Source organism: Nicotiana attenuata, unplaced genomic scaffold, assembly GCF_001879085.1.
Source record: "Nicotiana attenuata strain UT unplaced genomic scaffold, NIATTr2, whole genome shotgun sequence".
Taxonomy (NCBI): Eukaryota; Viridiplantae; Streptophyta; class Magnoliopsida; order Solanales; family Solanaceae; genus Nicotiana; species Nicotiana attenuata.
Window position 1 is genome coordinate 65,001 of NW_017670269.1, and position 18,697 is coordinate 83,697.

Genomic DNA, 18,697 nt, shown 5'->3' on the forward strand with positions numbered 1-18,697 from the left:
TTTTGAAAAAGTGAAAATTAACTGAAAATCCCGACCTTATATACCCCTCTGAAAGGCTCAGCGCGGACCGCACAAAAGTGCACCGCGGCCGCGCTGAGAAGCTGGAAATCTACCCTCTCTGAACCCACCCAGCGCGGACCGCACTATTTTGGTGCGCGGCCGCGCTGGGGAATTGGACAAAACCCCCTCTCTGAACCTAGCCACACGGACCGAGAATGCACCGCAGCCGCGCGGCTTCCAGCGCGGACCGCGCGGAATCGACCGCGGGCGCGCTGGGGGCCTGCAACTCCCTGAACCTGCAACCATCTGATATTTCTAAGTCTAAGACCTCCCAGGGCCTACTCAAAACTCACCCGAGCCCTCGGGGCTCTAAACCGAACATACACATAATTCCCAAAACACCCTACGGACTCATCCGTGCGATCAAATCACCAAAACAACATCATTAACATCAAATTAGGCCTCAAGACCTATGATTTCCTTCCAATTTTTCATAAAACATCAAGTTTAGAGTTTTAAGTTCAAAACACGTCAAACGACGTCCAAATTCTACCAAACTTTTCAGCAATTGCTTAAACCATATATGAGACTCGTACCGGGCGTCGAAACCAAAATACGAGCCCGATACCACAGTCTTTTAATCAGTTTTCAACTCCAATTTCCTTAATAATTTCAGAAAAACAATTTCACAGAAAAATTCATTTCTCGGGCTCTAGACCTCGGAATTCGACTCCGGGCATATGCCCGCGTCTCATATTTTCCTACGGACCCTCCGGGACCGTCAAATCACGGGTCCGGGTCCGTTTACTCAAAATGTTGACCAAAGTCAACTTTATTCATATTAATATCAAAATTCATCAATTTTACACAAAATTCATATTTAAGCTTTCCGGCTACGCACCCGGACTGCGCATACAAATCGACTCAAGTAAAAATAAGGTTTTCAAGGCATCGGAAGCACGGAATAAAAAAGAAAACAGGTGATGACCCTTTGGGTCGTCACAATAGAGATATCGACGAAGATGTCCCACACCGTATAGGGGTGAGGTGTGATGAAATAGAGGTTAGCATCTAGAGTCCTGTGTGATATGAAAGTGCCATTGATGCTCAAAGGTAATAACTATAGAGCGGTGGTTAGACTAGCCATATTGTATAGTGTATTGGTGGAAAATGGCATTATACATGGAATGTTAGTATGCTGACAAAGTACGATGCGTGGACCAGTGATATAGTGACAAGTGGCATTCTCAATTAATAGAAATAGTTGAGAGAGGAAGGCACGGGAGAAACACCCACCAGATGACACAGAGAAGAGAACCGGGCCTAATAGTTATCAAAGAAGAGATGAGGACGGAGTGAATAAAGATCAAAAAGAAGAAAAGATACATGAACCGGAAGTAAATAGGGAAGGGGAATCGGAATAGTTATAGGGCACTTATAGCAATAAATACGCCAGTTACAGCTATTTGTGGTAATGGGCAATCAATACCATTAATACCTATAATAAACCCAAATTATGTGAGAAAATCGTTATAATTGTATACTCCTATATAAGAATACAGAATTTTATTTGTAAAGACAGATTCGAAGTACTATTGAAATATACTCTTTATTTCTCTGCTTTATCGGAACTCTCAGCCTTGGTTTTATAATTGTCCATCAATTTATTCATTATTTATTTTAGTATATTTCCTCTACCATTCTTATTGTTTTACTTAAATAACATTGTGGAAATGAAGTAAAACCCGGTTATCAGTAGCCCGTTTTCTTCTAAATTTAGACTTTAACCGATAAATCTAGTTTTTTGGTTAAACAAATTGGTTCCATTGCCGGGAAACTAATAATCTTTTCAATTTCCAAATTCTTTTTTCTGACAACCAACCATGTCAACTGTCAACGAAAGTAACCAGCTAAACCCACATGAGGGGGCAACTCCACCACTCCCTTCTCCACAAGGATCTCCTCAACAGTCCCGCGAGGGATCACCTGAAAGATCAATTTCACATGTGAATGATCATCAAGGGAACGAGCAGACTGTCGAACAAGAATTGATCGCAGAACACGTGAACAGTGCACTTCAAGCCTTTGTTAGGGGATTGCCAACTGCGCCGCAAACTCCTCCTCCAAACAATACCACAACCCTGGAAAACCCACGCTCAGGGCTCGCCAATTTTGGAAGCAGAGGAACTCCCAATGTATCTCGTGATGGAAGGTCAGGTACACCAAATAATTCTGATTTACGAAGTTTGGTACTAACTTTGCAGAAACAGCTGAAAGAGCAAAATGATCACATAGAGCAAATACCTGGCGTACCTCCCATGGTTAAAGGATTAGATATTGATAAATATTCACAATAGCCTTGGAAGCCAAGTGCAGCACCTTTGTCGATTCCTAATAAGTTTAAAATGTTTGATATTACAAAATATGTTGGAACAACTGAACCTCAAGATCACATAACCGCGTTTACAACTGGCGTGAAAGGCATGTTTTAACCAAGCAGGAAATTGAATCAGTTTTGGTTAAAACATTTGGTGAAACACTCAAGAAAGGAGCATTAACATGGTATTCTCTCTTACTTGAAAATTCTATTGATTCCTTTGGTGAGCTTGCAGATTCGTTTATAAAAAAACATTCGGGAGCTCAAAAGTTGAAAAAGGGACGGAAGACATCTTTAAGATAAAATAAGGAAACACATAATTACTCAGGGAGTTTGTGGATAGATTCCAAGGGGAGAGGATGATGTTACCACGAGTACCTGGCAATTGGGCAGCCATGGCGTTCACGAGTAATATAAACGAGAAAAGTTCAGAAGCCACGAGGAGACTGAAGGAAAGTTTGCGAGAATTTCCAGCAACAACTCGGAATGACGTGGACAACAGATACAACACGAAGCTACGTTTGAAGAAGACACGGTTGCACAGCCAAGGATTGATGAATGAGCGGGTCAAGACGTTCAGAATCATAAAAAAAGACCGAGAAAAACAGGTACGAACCTTATATAGGTCCTGCAGGTCGAGATTTGCGGTCCAAATAGGAAAACTTACGATCTGAATCGAGATCAACACCAAAAAAATGCAAGTACTTCATCTAGATTCAGAAAGGAATAGGATGCATGAAGTGATAATTCCAACGCACATGCGAGAATAAGGGATTACAGTTTTAATGTCAGTACCTCCGAGTTGGTGGCTGTTTTAAGAGGTATGGGATATAAGGTACGGTAGCCTAAAGAAATGAGATCAGACCCGAGCAAAAGAAATCCAGATTATTGGTGTGAATTTCACAACGATCATAGCCATAGAACAACAGATTGCAGGTTACTAGAAGGAGAGGTCGAGCATTTGTTGAAGTAAGGTTATCTAACTAACCTGTTCAGCGAGAAACGAAGTAAGGTTATCTAACTAACCTCTTGAAGTAAGAACCCCCAAAACCCCCGTCTCCAACAAGAACAGTTAACGTAATAACTGGGAGAGACGAGGTTAATGGTGTGACTTATACATCAGCAAAGAATATGTCAAAAGTCACAGTCACTCATGGGAAGCAAATACGCCAAACCTTGGAAGGAGACAGTATAACATTTGATGACGAATATGCGGACGGCTTGATGATTCCTCACAATGATGCACTGGTAATATCTTTACTTGTACACGATACTAATGTAAAACGAGTTTTGATTGACCCAGGTAGTTCCATAAATATCCTTTTACTAAGAGTGGTGGATGAAATACAAGCTAACGACAAGGCGATACCAAAGACACAGTCTCTATCTGGGTTTGATAATTCAAGTGTTATCACGAAAGGAGAAGTAGTGCTTGCTACGTTTGCAGAAGGAGTTATTAAGGACACAATGTTTCAAGTGATAGATGCAGATATGGCTTATAATATAATCCTGGAAGACCGTGGATTCACGATATGGATGTTGTATCGTCCACATTGCATCAAGTTATCAAATTTCCTTTATAGTGGGGGATTCGTCAAATCCATGGGGATCAACAAGCTTCCGAAGTATCAATTCAGTAGTGGCTACCAGCATGGTAAATGATGTTGCAAGCGAGGAACAGCAGTTACAGAATTCAATTGAGGATGTCATAAAACAAACCTCAACTGAAGGCATTCCAGGACAAACCGATGTTAATTCAAGATCCGATGTTATTCAAGAGCCAAAAGAAAATGAAAACATTAATACAACTATCAAAGAACTCGAAGCGGTGGTGATATTTAAACACTGGCCAGACAGAAAAGTTCACATCGGAGCAAACCTGAGCACAAAATTAAAGGTAAGTTAATTGAATTTTTGAAAGCTAATGCAGATTGCTTTGCTTGATCGCATTAAGATATGACAGATGTACCATCGGAGGTGAAGACCCACAAATTAATGAGGACCCATCATATCCACATGTCAAGCAGAAGAAGAGGAAGCAGGGATCCTTCAAAAACCAAGTAATCCAAGATGAGGTACAGAAGCTTTTAAAAATTAGGTCAATACGAGAGGTAAACTATCCTAACTCGCTAGCCAATACTGTGGTAGTTCCAAAAAAGAATGGAAAATGGCGAGTTTGTGTAGATTATACTGATTTGAAAAAAGCTTGTTCTAAAGATTCATTCCCTTTACCACACAGAGGTCAACTAATTGATTCTACCGCAGGACATGAGCTATTAAGTTTTTTAGATGCATACTCAGGATGTAAAGCTTATCTGATTTTATTTATTTTAGAATTTTTTCTCGAATAAATCATGAATTTTCTAGGATATTATTAAGGATCTTATCGAAAACTTACAGCAGCTTGCCAAACAAAGGCTAAGAGAAATGCTGAAATGACTACAATTATTGGTATCAAACCAATAATGATTCATACAAGCTAAATCTTCTAATCGATAATTAGGCCAAAGAAAGAACTTCAATTTAATTAATTCATTTTTCTCTTTATAAAGAGGTTTCCTTTCATCCAAAAATAGACTCCAATTTTTTACATTGTTTTCATTGCAAAATACTGAATTTCTATTGACCAGATAAGATGGATCCTTTAGATGAAGAACAAACTTCATTTATTACAGACGATGGGACTTACTGTTACAAAATCATGCCATTTGGTCTAAAAAAATGCTGGAGCCACGTACCAAAGATTGGTAACTAAAATGTTTCAAGAACATCTGGGAAAGACAATGGAAGTCTACACTGACGATATGCTAGTCAAATCAGCACAGGCGGGAGGTCATTTTCAACATCTGTCAGATACTTTCCTGATTCTCCGCAAATATAATATGAAGCTAAATCCAGAAAAATGTGCTTTTGGCGTAGTTTCAGGTAAGTTTTTAGGTTTTCTTGTTTCTAACAGGGTAATTGAAGTAAATCCTACACAAATCAAAGCTATCGAGGAAATATCGGATGTACTCACAAGCAAAAAAGAAGTGCAGAGATTAACACGAAGAATAGCAGCCCTGGGGAGATTTATTTCAAAATTATTGAAAAGGAGTTTTAAATTCTTTTCCATATTGAAAAAGCAGAATCGATTTCAATGGACTGATGAATGCCAACGAGCCCTCAAGGACCTAAAATCGTATTTGTCAAATCCGCCTTTGCTAGCCAAACCAAAAGACGGGGAAAGTATGCTTGTTTACCTTGCTGTGTCAGAAGTGGCGGTAAGTGTGGTGCTGGTACGAGATGATAAAGGTAAATAATCTCCAATATATTATGTTAGTAAATCTTTGTTAGATGCTGAGACGCGATATCCTCATCTAGAAAAGCTTGCTTTAGCATTAATTATGGCATCTAGAAAGTTGAGAACTTATTTTCAGTGTCATCCTATCTCTGTAATAACTGCTTTCTCCCTGAGGAATATATTGCATAAACAAGAACTATCTGGTGGGTTAGCTAAGTGGGCAATAGAACTCAGTGAGTATGATATCATATATCAGCCCAGAACTGCAATAAAATCGCAGGTTTAGCAGATTTCGTAGAAGATTTCAGCACGAATATAATTCTCAAAGCAGAAAAGGAATTACAGGTATTCACCGTATCTAATCCAGGTACTTAGATTTTATTATTGACGGTTCCTCGAATGTTAAAGTTGCGGGCTTAGATATTGTTTTAACTCTGCCTTTAGGGGAAGTCATAAGACAAGCAATAAAATATTATCCCATCACTAACAATGAAGCAGAGTAGGAAGTTGTGATTGCAGGTCTGGAATTAGCACAAGAACTTGGTATAGAATAGGGGACTTACATAGCGAGAGAGGCACGGATGCAACAATACCTGGAAAGGGTACGGGGATTAGTCAGACAATTTCAATCGTGGAAGGCTGTTCAAATACCTAGGGAGGAGGATGTGGAAGCAGATCCGTTGGCCAATATCGCATCTATTACGGAGATAACCAATGCAGAAAATGTTGTTGTTATATTTGTTTCATTCGGCACTCGACCAAGACAAGAACGAGGTAAATTTTAATAATTTAACTTGGGATTGGAGGAGAATCAACAGGTAAAGACATGGAAGGGGTAATGGAAACCAAAGCTGGAAGTAGCAAGAGGCAATTCCTCGAAAATAGGCCAGAAGCTTCATCACCCTTGAAACTATGAGCAAACAATCTATCAACAGAACCTGGGGGAGGATCAACAGCATCATCATCAACCACTAAAGGAGCATTCTCTGGCTCATCCAAGAGTCTAAAATAGACTGAACTTGTTGGAGGATCATGAGAAGGAGTAGCTTCATCATCAGAATTACACGTCTCCTGACTCGTGATCTTCGCACTAAAAAACCCTCCTCTATCTCTTATTCACCCTCAACGCCACGGGCTCCATCATTTTTCCTTTTAGAAGAAGAAGCACTTAAAATTCTTTCGTGAGCAAGACTCATGGAAAGCCTGGTTGAGGGAACAGATGCGGGACTAATACCACGAATGGGAAACCCTAATAAAAAAAGAGAAAGATGAGAAGATCTTGAATAAACAAGGGAGAGAAAGGAAGAAATAATAAAGGTAAAAGTTACCGTGCGTCTTTACTTCCCAACCAAAGTTTTGAGAAAGGTATTTCCAGGACTTCTTCTCCATAGGTGCAGCCGTCAACATCTTTTCTACCTAAGCACGAAAGTTGGGAATTTCATCAAAAACTTCCATGGATGCTGAAAAGTTGAGTATTTGATTATAATGAAACCTTTTGAGATATCTCAAAAAATGAAAGAAAAAAAGAAGCTTACATGCAAAGTTCCATTTCTCCGGGAAGGCTACTAATCCACCAGTAGGAGCAATGACAAAGCGAGCATACCAGCCATGGTCCAGATCATCTTTAGGACTAACCAAAACTCTCTTACTTCTAGCCACGAGAGTAAAGACACCTTCACGAAACATCTTAGGGGAGTACAAGTGAAGCAAGTGCCGAAAATTAAAAGGCACGGAAACCAGTTCTGCTAAATAACGAAGGCATGCAACAGCCCTCCATACTATGGGGCCAATCTGGCCAAGACACATATTGAAATAACAGCAAAAATCAAGGATCACTAGATCAATATGAGGTTTGAACCCTAAAGTAAAGGGGTATGTATAGACAAAAGAGAAACTAGCATGGTTGGAAGTAATTCTCTGATTGGCACCAGAAACTAAAACTGGGAAATCTTGTTTCCAGTAACACTCTCTTCGAACAAGGGAAAGAAGACCAGTAGTAATCAAATTTGGGTAAAGGTCAGCAGGATTGAGGGAGGCCATGGAAGAAACTTGGTTTCTTATGGTTTCACGATCAGTTACAAAGGAAAATTCTTGAGGAACAATCTCTGCAACTGTGGGTTCACGCACAGTATCAGTTGAATCTTTATTGTTGGAAGAAGATCTAGGGGTTATAGGAGCCGTAGGCCTAGAAGAAGATGGATTAGTAGCACTGCTCTAAGAAGAGGAACCACGGTTAGATATTGAACCAAGACCACGAAGCCTAACACCCCTTCTACTTCTAGTGGGAGCATTAGAAGGAACAAACTCGTCAACAATCACAACCTTACGGGGATCTGGTGAAGACATGATTGTCCAAAGAAACACAGAGAAAAGACGCAGAAAAGTGTAAAGCAAGAAGAAGGTGATGAGTATGGAAGATGAAAGACTCCAAGAAATCAATAAAGAATAGAGTATACACGATCATTGTTAAAGTGTGTCATTATGAAGCGTCATAATGGAACCGTCACTTCGTGACTGACACAGCCGCAGAAAACCCTAAAAAGCACTGAGAAACTGCATAACCAATCAGTAGAAGCCACGTGGCATGAGCATTAAATAGATGTGATGTACGTTGCATCGGTTCTGAAGGAGACATGATTATATTCAAAAAACGGCGGCAGAGAATTCCCGCCATAAATGCTTTCCAATTCCCTAATATTCAGTAGAGAATATTCAGAAAGTGGGGGACTATCTATATTACTGAAAAAATGGCATTACACGTGAAATGTTAGTATGCAGACAAAGCACGACGCGTGGAACAGTGATATAGCGACAAGTGACATTCTCAATTAATTGAGGAAGGCACGGGAGAAACGCCCACGAGGCGGTACAGAGAAGAGAATCGGGCCTAATAGTTGACAAAGAAGAGACGAGGACGGAATGAATAAAGATAAAAAAGAAGATAAGATATATGAACCGGAAGTAAATAAGGAAGGGGAATTGGAATAGTTATAGGGCATTTATAGCAATAAATACGCCAGTTATTGCTATCTGTGGTAATGGGAAATCAATACCATCAATGCCCATAATAAACCCAAATTATGTGAGAAAACCGTTTTGATTGTACACTCCTATATAAGGATACAAAATTTTATTTGTAAAGATAAATTCGAAGTACTATTGAAATATACTCTTTATTTCTCTACTTTATCGAAACTCTCGGCCTTGGTTTTATAAATTGTCCATCAATTTATTCTTTATTTCTTTTAGTATATTTTCTCTACCATTCTTATTGTTTTACTTAAATAACATTGTGGAAATGAAGTAAAACCTGGTTATCAGTAGCCAGTTTTTTTCTAAATTTAGACTTTGACCGATAAATCTTATGTTGAGTTGAATGTGCGGGCATACTAGGATGGATAAGATTAGGAATGGAGATATTTAGGAGAAGGTAGGTGTGGCTCTTACGGATGACAAGATGCGGGAAGCGAGGCTCAGATGGTTCGGGCACGTGCGTAGGAGAAGTCCAGTAGCCTCGGTAAGAAGGTGTGAGCAGTTACCTTTGGCGGGTACGAGAAAAGGTAGAGGGCAGCCTAAGAAGTCTTGGGGGGAGGTTATCAGGCAGGACATGGCTTGACTTCAGATTTTCGAGGACATGGCCCTTGATAGGAAGGTGTAAAGGTCGAATATTAGGGTTGTAGGTTAGGAGGTAGTTGAGCTTTTTTCTACTTCGTACCGTGTGGGAGACTAGTCTAATAGGATTTTATCTTAGACTGCTAGTGGTTAAGTTTTCATACTATTCTTCCGTTTTACATAGGACGGGGTTTTATTTACTTGTTAATGCTTTTGTTTTTCATCTATTTTCTGGTCCTTATGTTGCTGTTATTATTTCTATGATTTCTGCTGATGATACTGACTTACTATCTCTGTTCGCCTTCTTGAGCCGAGGTCTTTCGGAAATAGACTCTCTACTCCCTCGGGGTAGGAGTAAGGTCTACGTACTCACTACCTTCCCCAAACCCCACTTGTGGGATTACACTGGGTTGTTATTGTTGTTGTTATAGAATATTATCAATAATAGTCAAATTCTATCAATATTAGCCAATTAGCTATTTATAGTCAAAGAAATGTTAAATTTTTTGCTTTCTTTTAAGTGGGTGTTATTAGAATAGATTGGATACATGAGTTTAAATCTTAGTTTTGGGATGATTTGATGAAATTTTGAGGTGGTTTGAATTGAGAACTAGAAGTAGAAGATGAACATAGAAAAAAATGATATGTGTATCATACTATGTATTACATATATATCATATATGTATCACATGTATATCCATGCATAGATGTGTGTGAGATATGTGTGGTACATGTGTCGCAGAAGAATTTTTAAATTCGATTTAACTATGAATTTTGATACTAAACCAGTCCAAATCACCTCCAATCTTCCTCAATTGTGTATATTGCCTTATCTATGTGTTTTCAACGAATTTCAATCATACCTATCGAAAAAAAATTCTTTTTTGTATAATTATTTTAATATTGTATATCATTGATAATGAATTTTATCATTTTGTCCCCAAACTATTCTAATTCACCTTCAAACTTCCTTAAATTTTGTATTGCCTCATCTATGTGTTTTCAACGAATCACAATAATACCCATTAAAACAAATCTTTTTTTGCCTATGCTTTTTGAATATTCTATATTATTGATAATTTATTTTTTGTTATTTTTGATACCATTACTAAAAATTTAGTTATTGGTAAATAATACCTTTTTGGGTATATTTATGTAAGTTTCCCGATTTAAAACAACATTGAGTGAATATAAGAAGAATGGACTACTTGGACAACAGAGTCAAACATATTCTAGAGTTTTACCAAAGTCTGACCCAATACTACATGGTCCATGTATTTCTCATCGAACTATTGGTTTAGGGCATCTCCAACCTTTACTCCATTTTTGGTCCTCAAAATGAGGATTTCCCCATTTTGGGGACAACTTACTTCAACCATTCCCAATTATTCCCCCAAACTTTTTTATATTCTTCTCTTTCTTCTATATTATATTATTATCTTTCATTTCAATTTTATTTTTTAATTTCCATTAAACAAATTCCATCTTTTATTTTCATTAATTTGTAATTTCCATTAAAACAATTCCATGAAATTTTAAATAATATAATTTATAAGCAATTATTATAGATTAACTAATAATTCAAATAAAAGTAAAATCACTGCGATACAAGATTAATTAGATACATATTACATAACGATAAAATTCATTCGAAATACTACATAAATATTCAACTTCAACCTTTAGTATTCTCCCATAAATGATCTATTAATGCATTACGAAGTGCAAAATGAGCATCTTTGTCCTTAATTCTTCTATGTCGAGCTAAAAATTCTTAAAATCGTTGATTTTCATCTACTGCCATTTCTACCGTTGGAGGTGGACCTTCCAAATCATCTTGAATTGGTGCATTAAGATCACGCACCTTTCAATTTTAGCAACATCTAATATTTTATATTTGCACCATTCATTTTTTGAGATGATTATATATTTTTTGTACAATTATAACTTATAATAAAATTAACTTACAATTTTACATAAAATGATAAATGCACGAAAATTAATTTATCAAAATTATACGCCAAAGTTAAGATGTAAAATTAATATTATAAAGATATTACATAAACATAATTAGGTATATATAAAGAGATAAATTAAAAGAGTTAAATAATAAAATATNTCAATTGTCATGTATTTCCAATTTTAATGTATTTTCAATTTTCAATTTTAGCAACATCTAATATTTTATATTCGCACCTTTCAATTTTAGCAACATCTAATATTTTATATTTGTACCATTCATTTTTTGAGATGATTATATATTTTTTGTACAATTATAACTTATAATAAAATTAACTTACAATTTTACATAAAATAATAAATGCACGAAAATTAATACGCCAAAGTTAAGATGTAAAATTAATATTATAAAGATATTACATAAATATAATTAGGTATATATAAAGAGATAAATTAAAAGAATAAATAATAAAATAATAATAAAATATACATGAATAGTAATGGGGGAGATGAATAGTGTACCCCCATATTTGAGGGAACACTATTCATCCCCCATTTTGGGGGCAAAAATGGGGGAGGGTTGGAGCTTCATTACCCCAAAAGTTGCCCCATTATGAGGAAATGGGGTAAGGTTGGAGATGGGCTTAGGAAGGAAATACTGATGGAGTGACAAATTGACAGATTGGACTGATTTTGAACGAGTCAAAATAGAATGAGTCAATAAGTGGCGTGATACCCGTCCAAAAGTTACTTGGGCTGAGATGAGTTGAGTTAAAATGGGCTGAAATTTGGGTCATAGCTCAAATCGCCCAACTCTTACCAAGTTTTAATTAATGTGTTATTTCCATATGAATTGTTTAGTTATTAAATGAGACATTTTTTCTTTGTTATGGTCATATATAATAAATATATCAAACAAAAAAGTATTTTAAATATATTTTAGCAAAGTTGCTCATGGATTAATTTGGGCTAAAAATCAGACCACCTTTAGAGGGAGAAATTCAAAAATAGCCAGATTTACAAGTGGTCGTTCAAAAATAGCCCAGTATCAAAAGTAATCGAAATTTAGCCACTTTTCACGTAAAGAAAAATCTGAGCGAAAACACTGTTCAAAACCCGAAAAATACGCCAGTATATTATGCTGGAGTTCCAGCATAAGTATACTTGAACTCTAGCATATTATACTGGAGTTCCAGGATAAGTATGTTGGAACTCCAGCATAATACGATGGAGTTCCAGCATAAGCACACTAGAACTCCAGCATAATATGATGGAATTCCAGCATAAGCACACTAGAACTCCAGCATAATATACTGGAGTTCCAGCAAAGGATACCGGTCCAGTATAATATGCTGGAAGTTCATACACAAGTGCTCGAATCTCCAGTATATTATGCTGGAACTTTCCGTGTGTTGGAGTTCCAGCATAATATGCTCGAAGTTCATACACAAGTGCACCGAACTCCAGTATATTATGCTGGACCGGTCTCTGTTGCAGCAAAATAGTGGTTATTTTTCATTGACTTGGTAAATGCTTGCTATTTTTGAATGACCAGTCCGAAAATTGGCTAGACCGTGCTATTTTTACCCTTTAGATGGACAGAGATGAACTAGGTCAAGATGGGCTGAGTTCAATGAGTGCGTCAATGAGCAGCCCAACCTTGGACGGATTGTGCAGATTGAATGTGTTTGGGCTTAAATTGCCACCTGTAGAAATACTTATTTGCACTCAGAGTTTAATGTGGTAAGAATACATATTAGTTAATCATAATTAAATGATTTAAGTCTATATGTTAACACATGTCATGCACATATTGATTTGGCGTAAACCCAAGTGTGGATTAGTTCTTACTGTTGCACCTTTTTCTTTTTCCCATCGAAGATTTTGTGATGGAGACTTACAGAAATTCAAGTACTGATATATTTTCCAATCTGAGAAAATGAAGCAGTGTGAGAACAATCTGCATGTGTTTGATTTGATGAAAATTTTACATATCTATAACGTGAGAAATACAATGAGTAAACCTATGTCCTACAGTTCTTCCCTTAGAATGAATTTCAGAAGAAAAATGCTGGAGTATTTTCATAATAATATGTAAACTTTCTTTTTCCAAAACAAAAAAAAAGTTTATTAGTTCCTCGGGGCACAAAAATTCTTTAAATGCTCAGCTTGTGTTGACAGTAGACCCTGAACTTTGGCCAGCCTACACGACTGATCTGTAATTAATCGATACGTTGATGGATTCTCCCATGGAACAATTCCATATTCGTCATTGAACCGTTCCATTCTTTCAACAAGGAATTGCCAGAAAAATGATCCTGCCCCCGACCTGTTTCTCTTTGCAGACTTGTATATAACATCAAGAACCATTTTGAGGAATCTATCACGTTGAGCTGGTTCAAAATCCTCGTTATCATTTGACAAACCAAATTCAGTAAACAGGACTGGCTTTTTCAGTTCCCTGTCACCGTCTTCTATGTGAGAAAGCATCCATTTGGCCGCAAATTTCAACATCTCTTCAAAATTTTTGTGGTGAAACCTACAGAAAATTTCTCTTGGTTTTAAATTTGAAGATATATATAAATCCTTTTCCAACTATTTGAATGCCTTATCCCTTTTTCTTCTCTTATTTAGCACTAATTCACGAAATTAAGCATAATGTAAAGCTTACCAATGGTCTGGGTATACGTGTACGGAGGCAAAATCAACAGTTGAAAGTATAGAGTTGCGGATAAAATCGGATCCAAGATCAGCTGCCCAAACTTCTGGATTGGCAATTGATTTTTTGGGACTTCTAGGACCATAGAATCCTTCGAGGCCCACTGTGAGCAGATGTTTCCTGTCAATTGATTTCACAAATGTTGACATCTCTTCTATCCAGTCCTGCAATTTGGCGTCATGCTATTAATGCATACCCACATAAATGTGTAAAGAAGCAGAATCTACAACAAAGACTACGCCTCAATCCCAAACAAGTTGGGGTCGGCGATAAATAAGCAGAGTCTACTTCCCCAAAAATCATTTGCTGAAAATTTACTACAAAGAGAAGGAAAAAAAGAAACCACCCTCGGTAATTCAAATGCCAAATGTAGGTATGCAATTCTGAACTATGAAGAAGCAATGTTCAGAGTTTCGAATTCAACATGCCATTAGAACAAATCTAAAAGAGAATGAACATGAATTCCTTTTTTTTTTGATAAGACATGAATATGAATTCCTTTAGTAAACGTTGCAACCGATGACGATAATGCAATCATGCTAATAATCTTTTCCTTTATTAAATCAAATGCGCGCGCTAATATTTTAAGATGGCAATCACAAATGCAGGTAGTGTACAAGAAATGTCAAATGAATAACATCCCTCATACGCATCGAGGACCCACACACTAATAATGATTTGAATATCAATAAACAGTAATAAATACTCCCTTGTCCCATTTTATCTAAGGTGTTTCATTAGACATGGAGTTCAAGAAACAATTGAGTATTTTTGACACATAAGCTAGTTATATGTAAAGTACCAAAATTACAAACAATTAAATGAGATGGTAAGAGTTCCACATGTCCCTTCACATTTTTCTCACCTAATAAAACATCAGCTTTTATATAAAGCGGAGTCATAGTAAGTTATATTGGTAAGGGGGTTTTGTTAAATTAAATAATCTCCAAATACAAAAGGTATCAATCTTTTTGGGATGGATGAAAAAGTTAGGCCCCAAAAGCTCAGGACAACAAGTAGTTGAGCTCAGTCATGACATAATTGAATGACTTGTTCTAAACCAAAATCATCTTGAACTGCTGAGATTAGAACAACAAAAACAGATTTCTGCTTGATAAACTGGACAACGGCCTCACTAAATGATGGACCGCTCTATTGTTCAAACATTTAAATATTGAGATGAGGTCGAAGTTACCTGGAGTGTATCACCAGAAGGATCGGTCATGCAGCGAGGTTCATTAATTAGCTCCCATGCGAAGATGGTGGGATCATCCCGGTACTCTATACCGGTGTATATGTTCCTTCTTGTCAGCACTGTCTGGGAAGATGAAATGGAATGATGACTTAGGTCAGTACTTTAGCATAGACAGTAACTTTGATTCAACACCAGGACGTTGCATGTGAGTGCAGACAGAAGATCTTACAAAAGCTCAGCTCATGGCATGGTCTAATATTTGGACTAGTTTGTAATCCTCGAAACATATTACAAGGGGTTATAATAGATCAGAAAGCAAATGCCTCATTTTGAGGACAAACAAAGCAGATGACAAAATTCAGAAAACCGATATAACTCATTTATAAACATTTCTGAAAGTACTGGAAGTTTATTCAGCCTAGGAAACTACAACTGAGGAGCCCGACAGCCTTCTCAATCCCCATAACTCACCACTTCAGAATCAGTGGAGCTATTTGATTTAAGGTCTATCTCAAGTTAGATACTCAAAATTTTGGAAATCCTAGTACAGGAGTTACTTGAAACAAAAGCAAATACATAGACGGTTTCTATAATAATGTCTCGAATAGAAAATAGACGTACAAGCTCATGGAATAAATAGCTTTTTAAGGCCTTCATAATATTGTCTCGAATAGGAAACATCGGTTCAAACTCGTGAAATAAATAACATTTCCAACTTAATCAAAAGCTATGCGACTAATACAGAAAAAGACCAAGTTTTAGATGGATGTAATGTGTCGTGTTCGCATAAAATACAACATTGCCGCATTTGGAAATACCCACAGCAGAAAGCACAAGGTTATCCACGGAAAACCATTTCAAAGGAAAATTACCTTGACATAATTTTTGAAATAACGGCGGATAGATGGATCATAGAAGAACGAATCGTTGGAAGAGCTTAAAGCAACACCTTCTTCCCATGCCCACTTTACATATTGAGTCTTCCCACCATATGCTTGTAGATTGTTAACCAAGCTGAGTATCAGCCTAATTCCATTTCTTCTGGCTTCTGCAATAACATGATCTAATGCCTGCAGCAACAGATTGCTATGTTAAATTAAAGAAGCCGGAGGGAGAAAATATGTAGATAATTTTCAGAACAAGAGCTAGGAGTAAGCTACTCGAGAGGTAGTAGATCCAGAAAGTAACAACAGTCTATGGACCAGAAACTACTGAAGAAATGTACGATCACAAAATCTACTACATTAAATAGAAGACTTGTGGAGTCAATGGTTGGGGCAACTCTTATGTTCTAAGGATAAACCAAAAGGAACATGGAAAACGGCGGATTGGGTGTAGTTTTCGTGTTTGTAATTTTAAAAATTAAGCCAATCACACTTTTGATTAGGTGAATCAGATTTATCTAACTAACAATAGTTTATAAGAGATCAACAACAACAATGTAATCCCATAAGTGGGGTCTGGAGTAGTGTGTACGCAGACCTTACCCCCACCTTATCAAGTTAGAGAGGCTATTTCCGATAGACGCTCGGATTAAGGAACGGTGAAAATAAAGCAACAAGAATAGTAACAAGAGATCATATATATATATATATATATATATATATATATATATATATATATATATATATATATATATATATATATATACAAGAGATCATTATTAACTAAGAATTATGTAATAATTGCTCTAAAAAGGCTTAGCACTAAAGTAGAAATACATAATTATCCAACTCATACTAAAAACAAGATATTACTTACCCTGAACACTTTTTCATCAAATTTGCCAGGGGAAATCTGAAGAGCATTGTAACCACCATCATTGAAAGCCCAAGTTCTACAAACAGTAAGACCCATCTTTGCACTAGCTTGAAGCATAGTTCTAATTCTTGGTCTAGTACTATAATCAGCAGCATGATCCATTAACCAGTAAGAATTCCATCCATTTACATAAAAAGCTTTACCATCAACATAGAACTGAGTCCCATTCCTCTCCACAAAACTGAGATTTATTTCTTTACTGTAATTAACCCACAAGTCCCCAAAGGACAAATATAGGAAAGCAATAAATGATGCAAAGCCAATAATTGGATAAAACAAGCCATTTCCTGCTAACATTCTGCTCACAGATGATTTAACCATTACAGGTAACAAGAAAAAAAATTACCACAGTGCTGAGTGCTGACAGTTACTAGTGATGGTGAAAACAAAACCCTAAAGGTGCTAACTTTGAACTCCAAATCTAAGAATTTGATGAAGTTGAATATAAAAATGTGATCTTTATTCCTTAGATCTCTTTAACTCCCCAATCTCTAGATGGGAAAAATGATTTCAAACAATAATCAGATCCCCTTTTGGTAATTTGCCACAGAGATTACTTCAAGAATTGCAAAAATGGGACTTTTTTTGGTTCCAAGAATGGGGGAGTTGAACTGAATTTATGTTCTAATGGTTTCTCATGATGGTATTTATAGATTTAGAAAAAAAAGCAAAGAAAGGATACCTAACTACCTGCCAAAAACATCATGAGAATTGAGAAAAACTTAAGGAAAATGATGATATGAAGAAGAAGAAGAAGAAGATGGCAGTGAGGTGGAATGTTGGTTTCAAAAAAATGGAAAGTAGTTTGCTTAATTAGATCTGAAATCTTGATTTCATGGCTTTTATTTTTTAAAATTGTAAGGAGCAAGTCATACCAAAACTCCAAACTTTGGGCCATTGTTGATTTAAGCCTTTCATCTTTATAGATTAATTTCATTTTTTTATTTATATTATATACAAAGAATAAGGTGTCCCCTGTGCCTGCTTAGTTTCACTAGAATACTGTACTGTAATTAGTAGTATGACTTTTTAAAGCTTTTCTTTAGCATAATATTTGCTGACAAAAAATGGCTTCTAATATTTCCAAATGTCATTACCCACGTGAGTACTGGTACTGGCTATCTTTTTTGTAGTTTCGTCATTTTTTATCCACATGATTGGTTCATCTACTTTCTTTCCTCTTTCTACACTCCTCTTGCCAAATTCCAACTACTCAACCTCCGATCTAATTAATAGCCTTGGCTAAGCTCTTAATCTATTTACCTAATCCATTACTTTCTCGGTTCACAATAATTGACTAATTTGTTTTGGGCACCCTATTAAAGAAATACTAAATTTTGAACAAAAATAGATAGTGTGACTAAACTACCCTTAATTAAATGTTGCAGCATAGTTATAGTAGCACTTATTTCTCTTCTCAAATGTGAGGAGTAAACGACTTTTTAGGGATACGTACATAAGGGTATTTTTGAAAATACAAATTGAATTTTTTCTTGATTATATAAATGGAAACTTATTTTGGACCAAAATAAAAAAGCAAATTAGTCACTTATTATGGACCGGATGGAGTAACACTTTTGAATAGCAATTAATTTTAAAAGAAGCATATCACTTTCTAGAGGACAAAATAAGACATGTTGGCGATCCACGTCATGCCTTCCAACACAATATTCTTGATCGGAGTCTAACCTTTTTTATTTTTGAGTTAAATTTGAGCACCACGCTTGTTTAGAA

At 36.5% G+C, this 18,697-nt stretch overlaps 1 protein-coding gene across 1 annotated transcript; it reads right to left on the minus strand.

Annotated features, from left to right (window-relative positions):
- Positions 1–13,160: 13,160 nt before the first annotated feature.
- On the minus strand, positions 13,161–17,874 carry LOC109237015 (mannan endo-1,4-beta-mannosidase 2-like). The gene is made up of 5 exons (XM_019403256.1): positions 16,904–17,874; positions 16,015–16,212; positions 15,143–15,265; positions 13,900–14,111; positions 13,161–13,767 (listed from the first exon to the last, which is right to left on the minus strand). The coding sequence occupies exons 1-5, from the start codon at positions 17,282–17,284 to the stop codon at positions 13,359–13,361; spliced, it is 1,323 nt and encodes a 440-aa protein (XP_019258801.1). The 5' UTR covers positions 17,285–17,874; the 3' UTR covers positions 13,161–13,358.
- Positions 17,875–18,697: the final 823 nt, after the last annotated feature.

Coding starts and splice junctions, on each gene's coding strand:
- LOC109237015 (XM_019403256.1), bottom strand. CDS start 17,284: ATGGTTAAATCATCTGTGAGCAGAATGTTAGCAGGAAATGGCTTGTTT. Junction 15,266..16,014: donor ATTTCAAAAATTATGTCAAG/GTAATTTTCCTT, acceptor TCATCTTCCCAG/ACAGTGCTGACAAGAAGGAA. Junction 14,112..15,142: donor CTTCTGGTGATACACTCCAG/GTAACTTCGACC, acceptor GCCAAATTGCAG/GACTGGATAGAAGAGATGTC.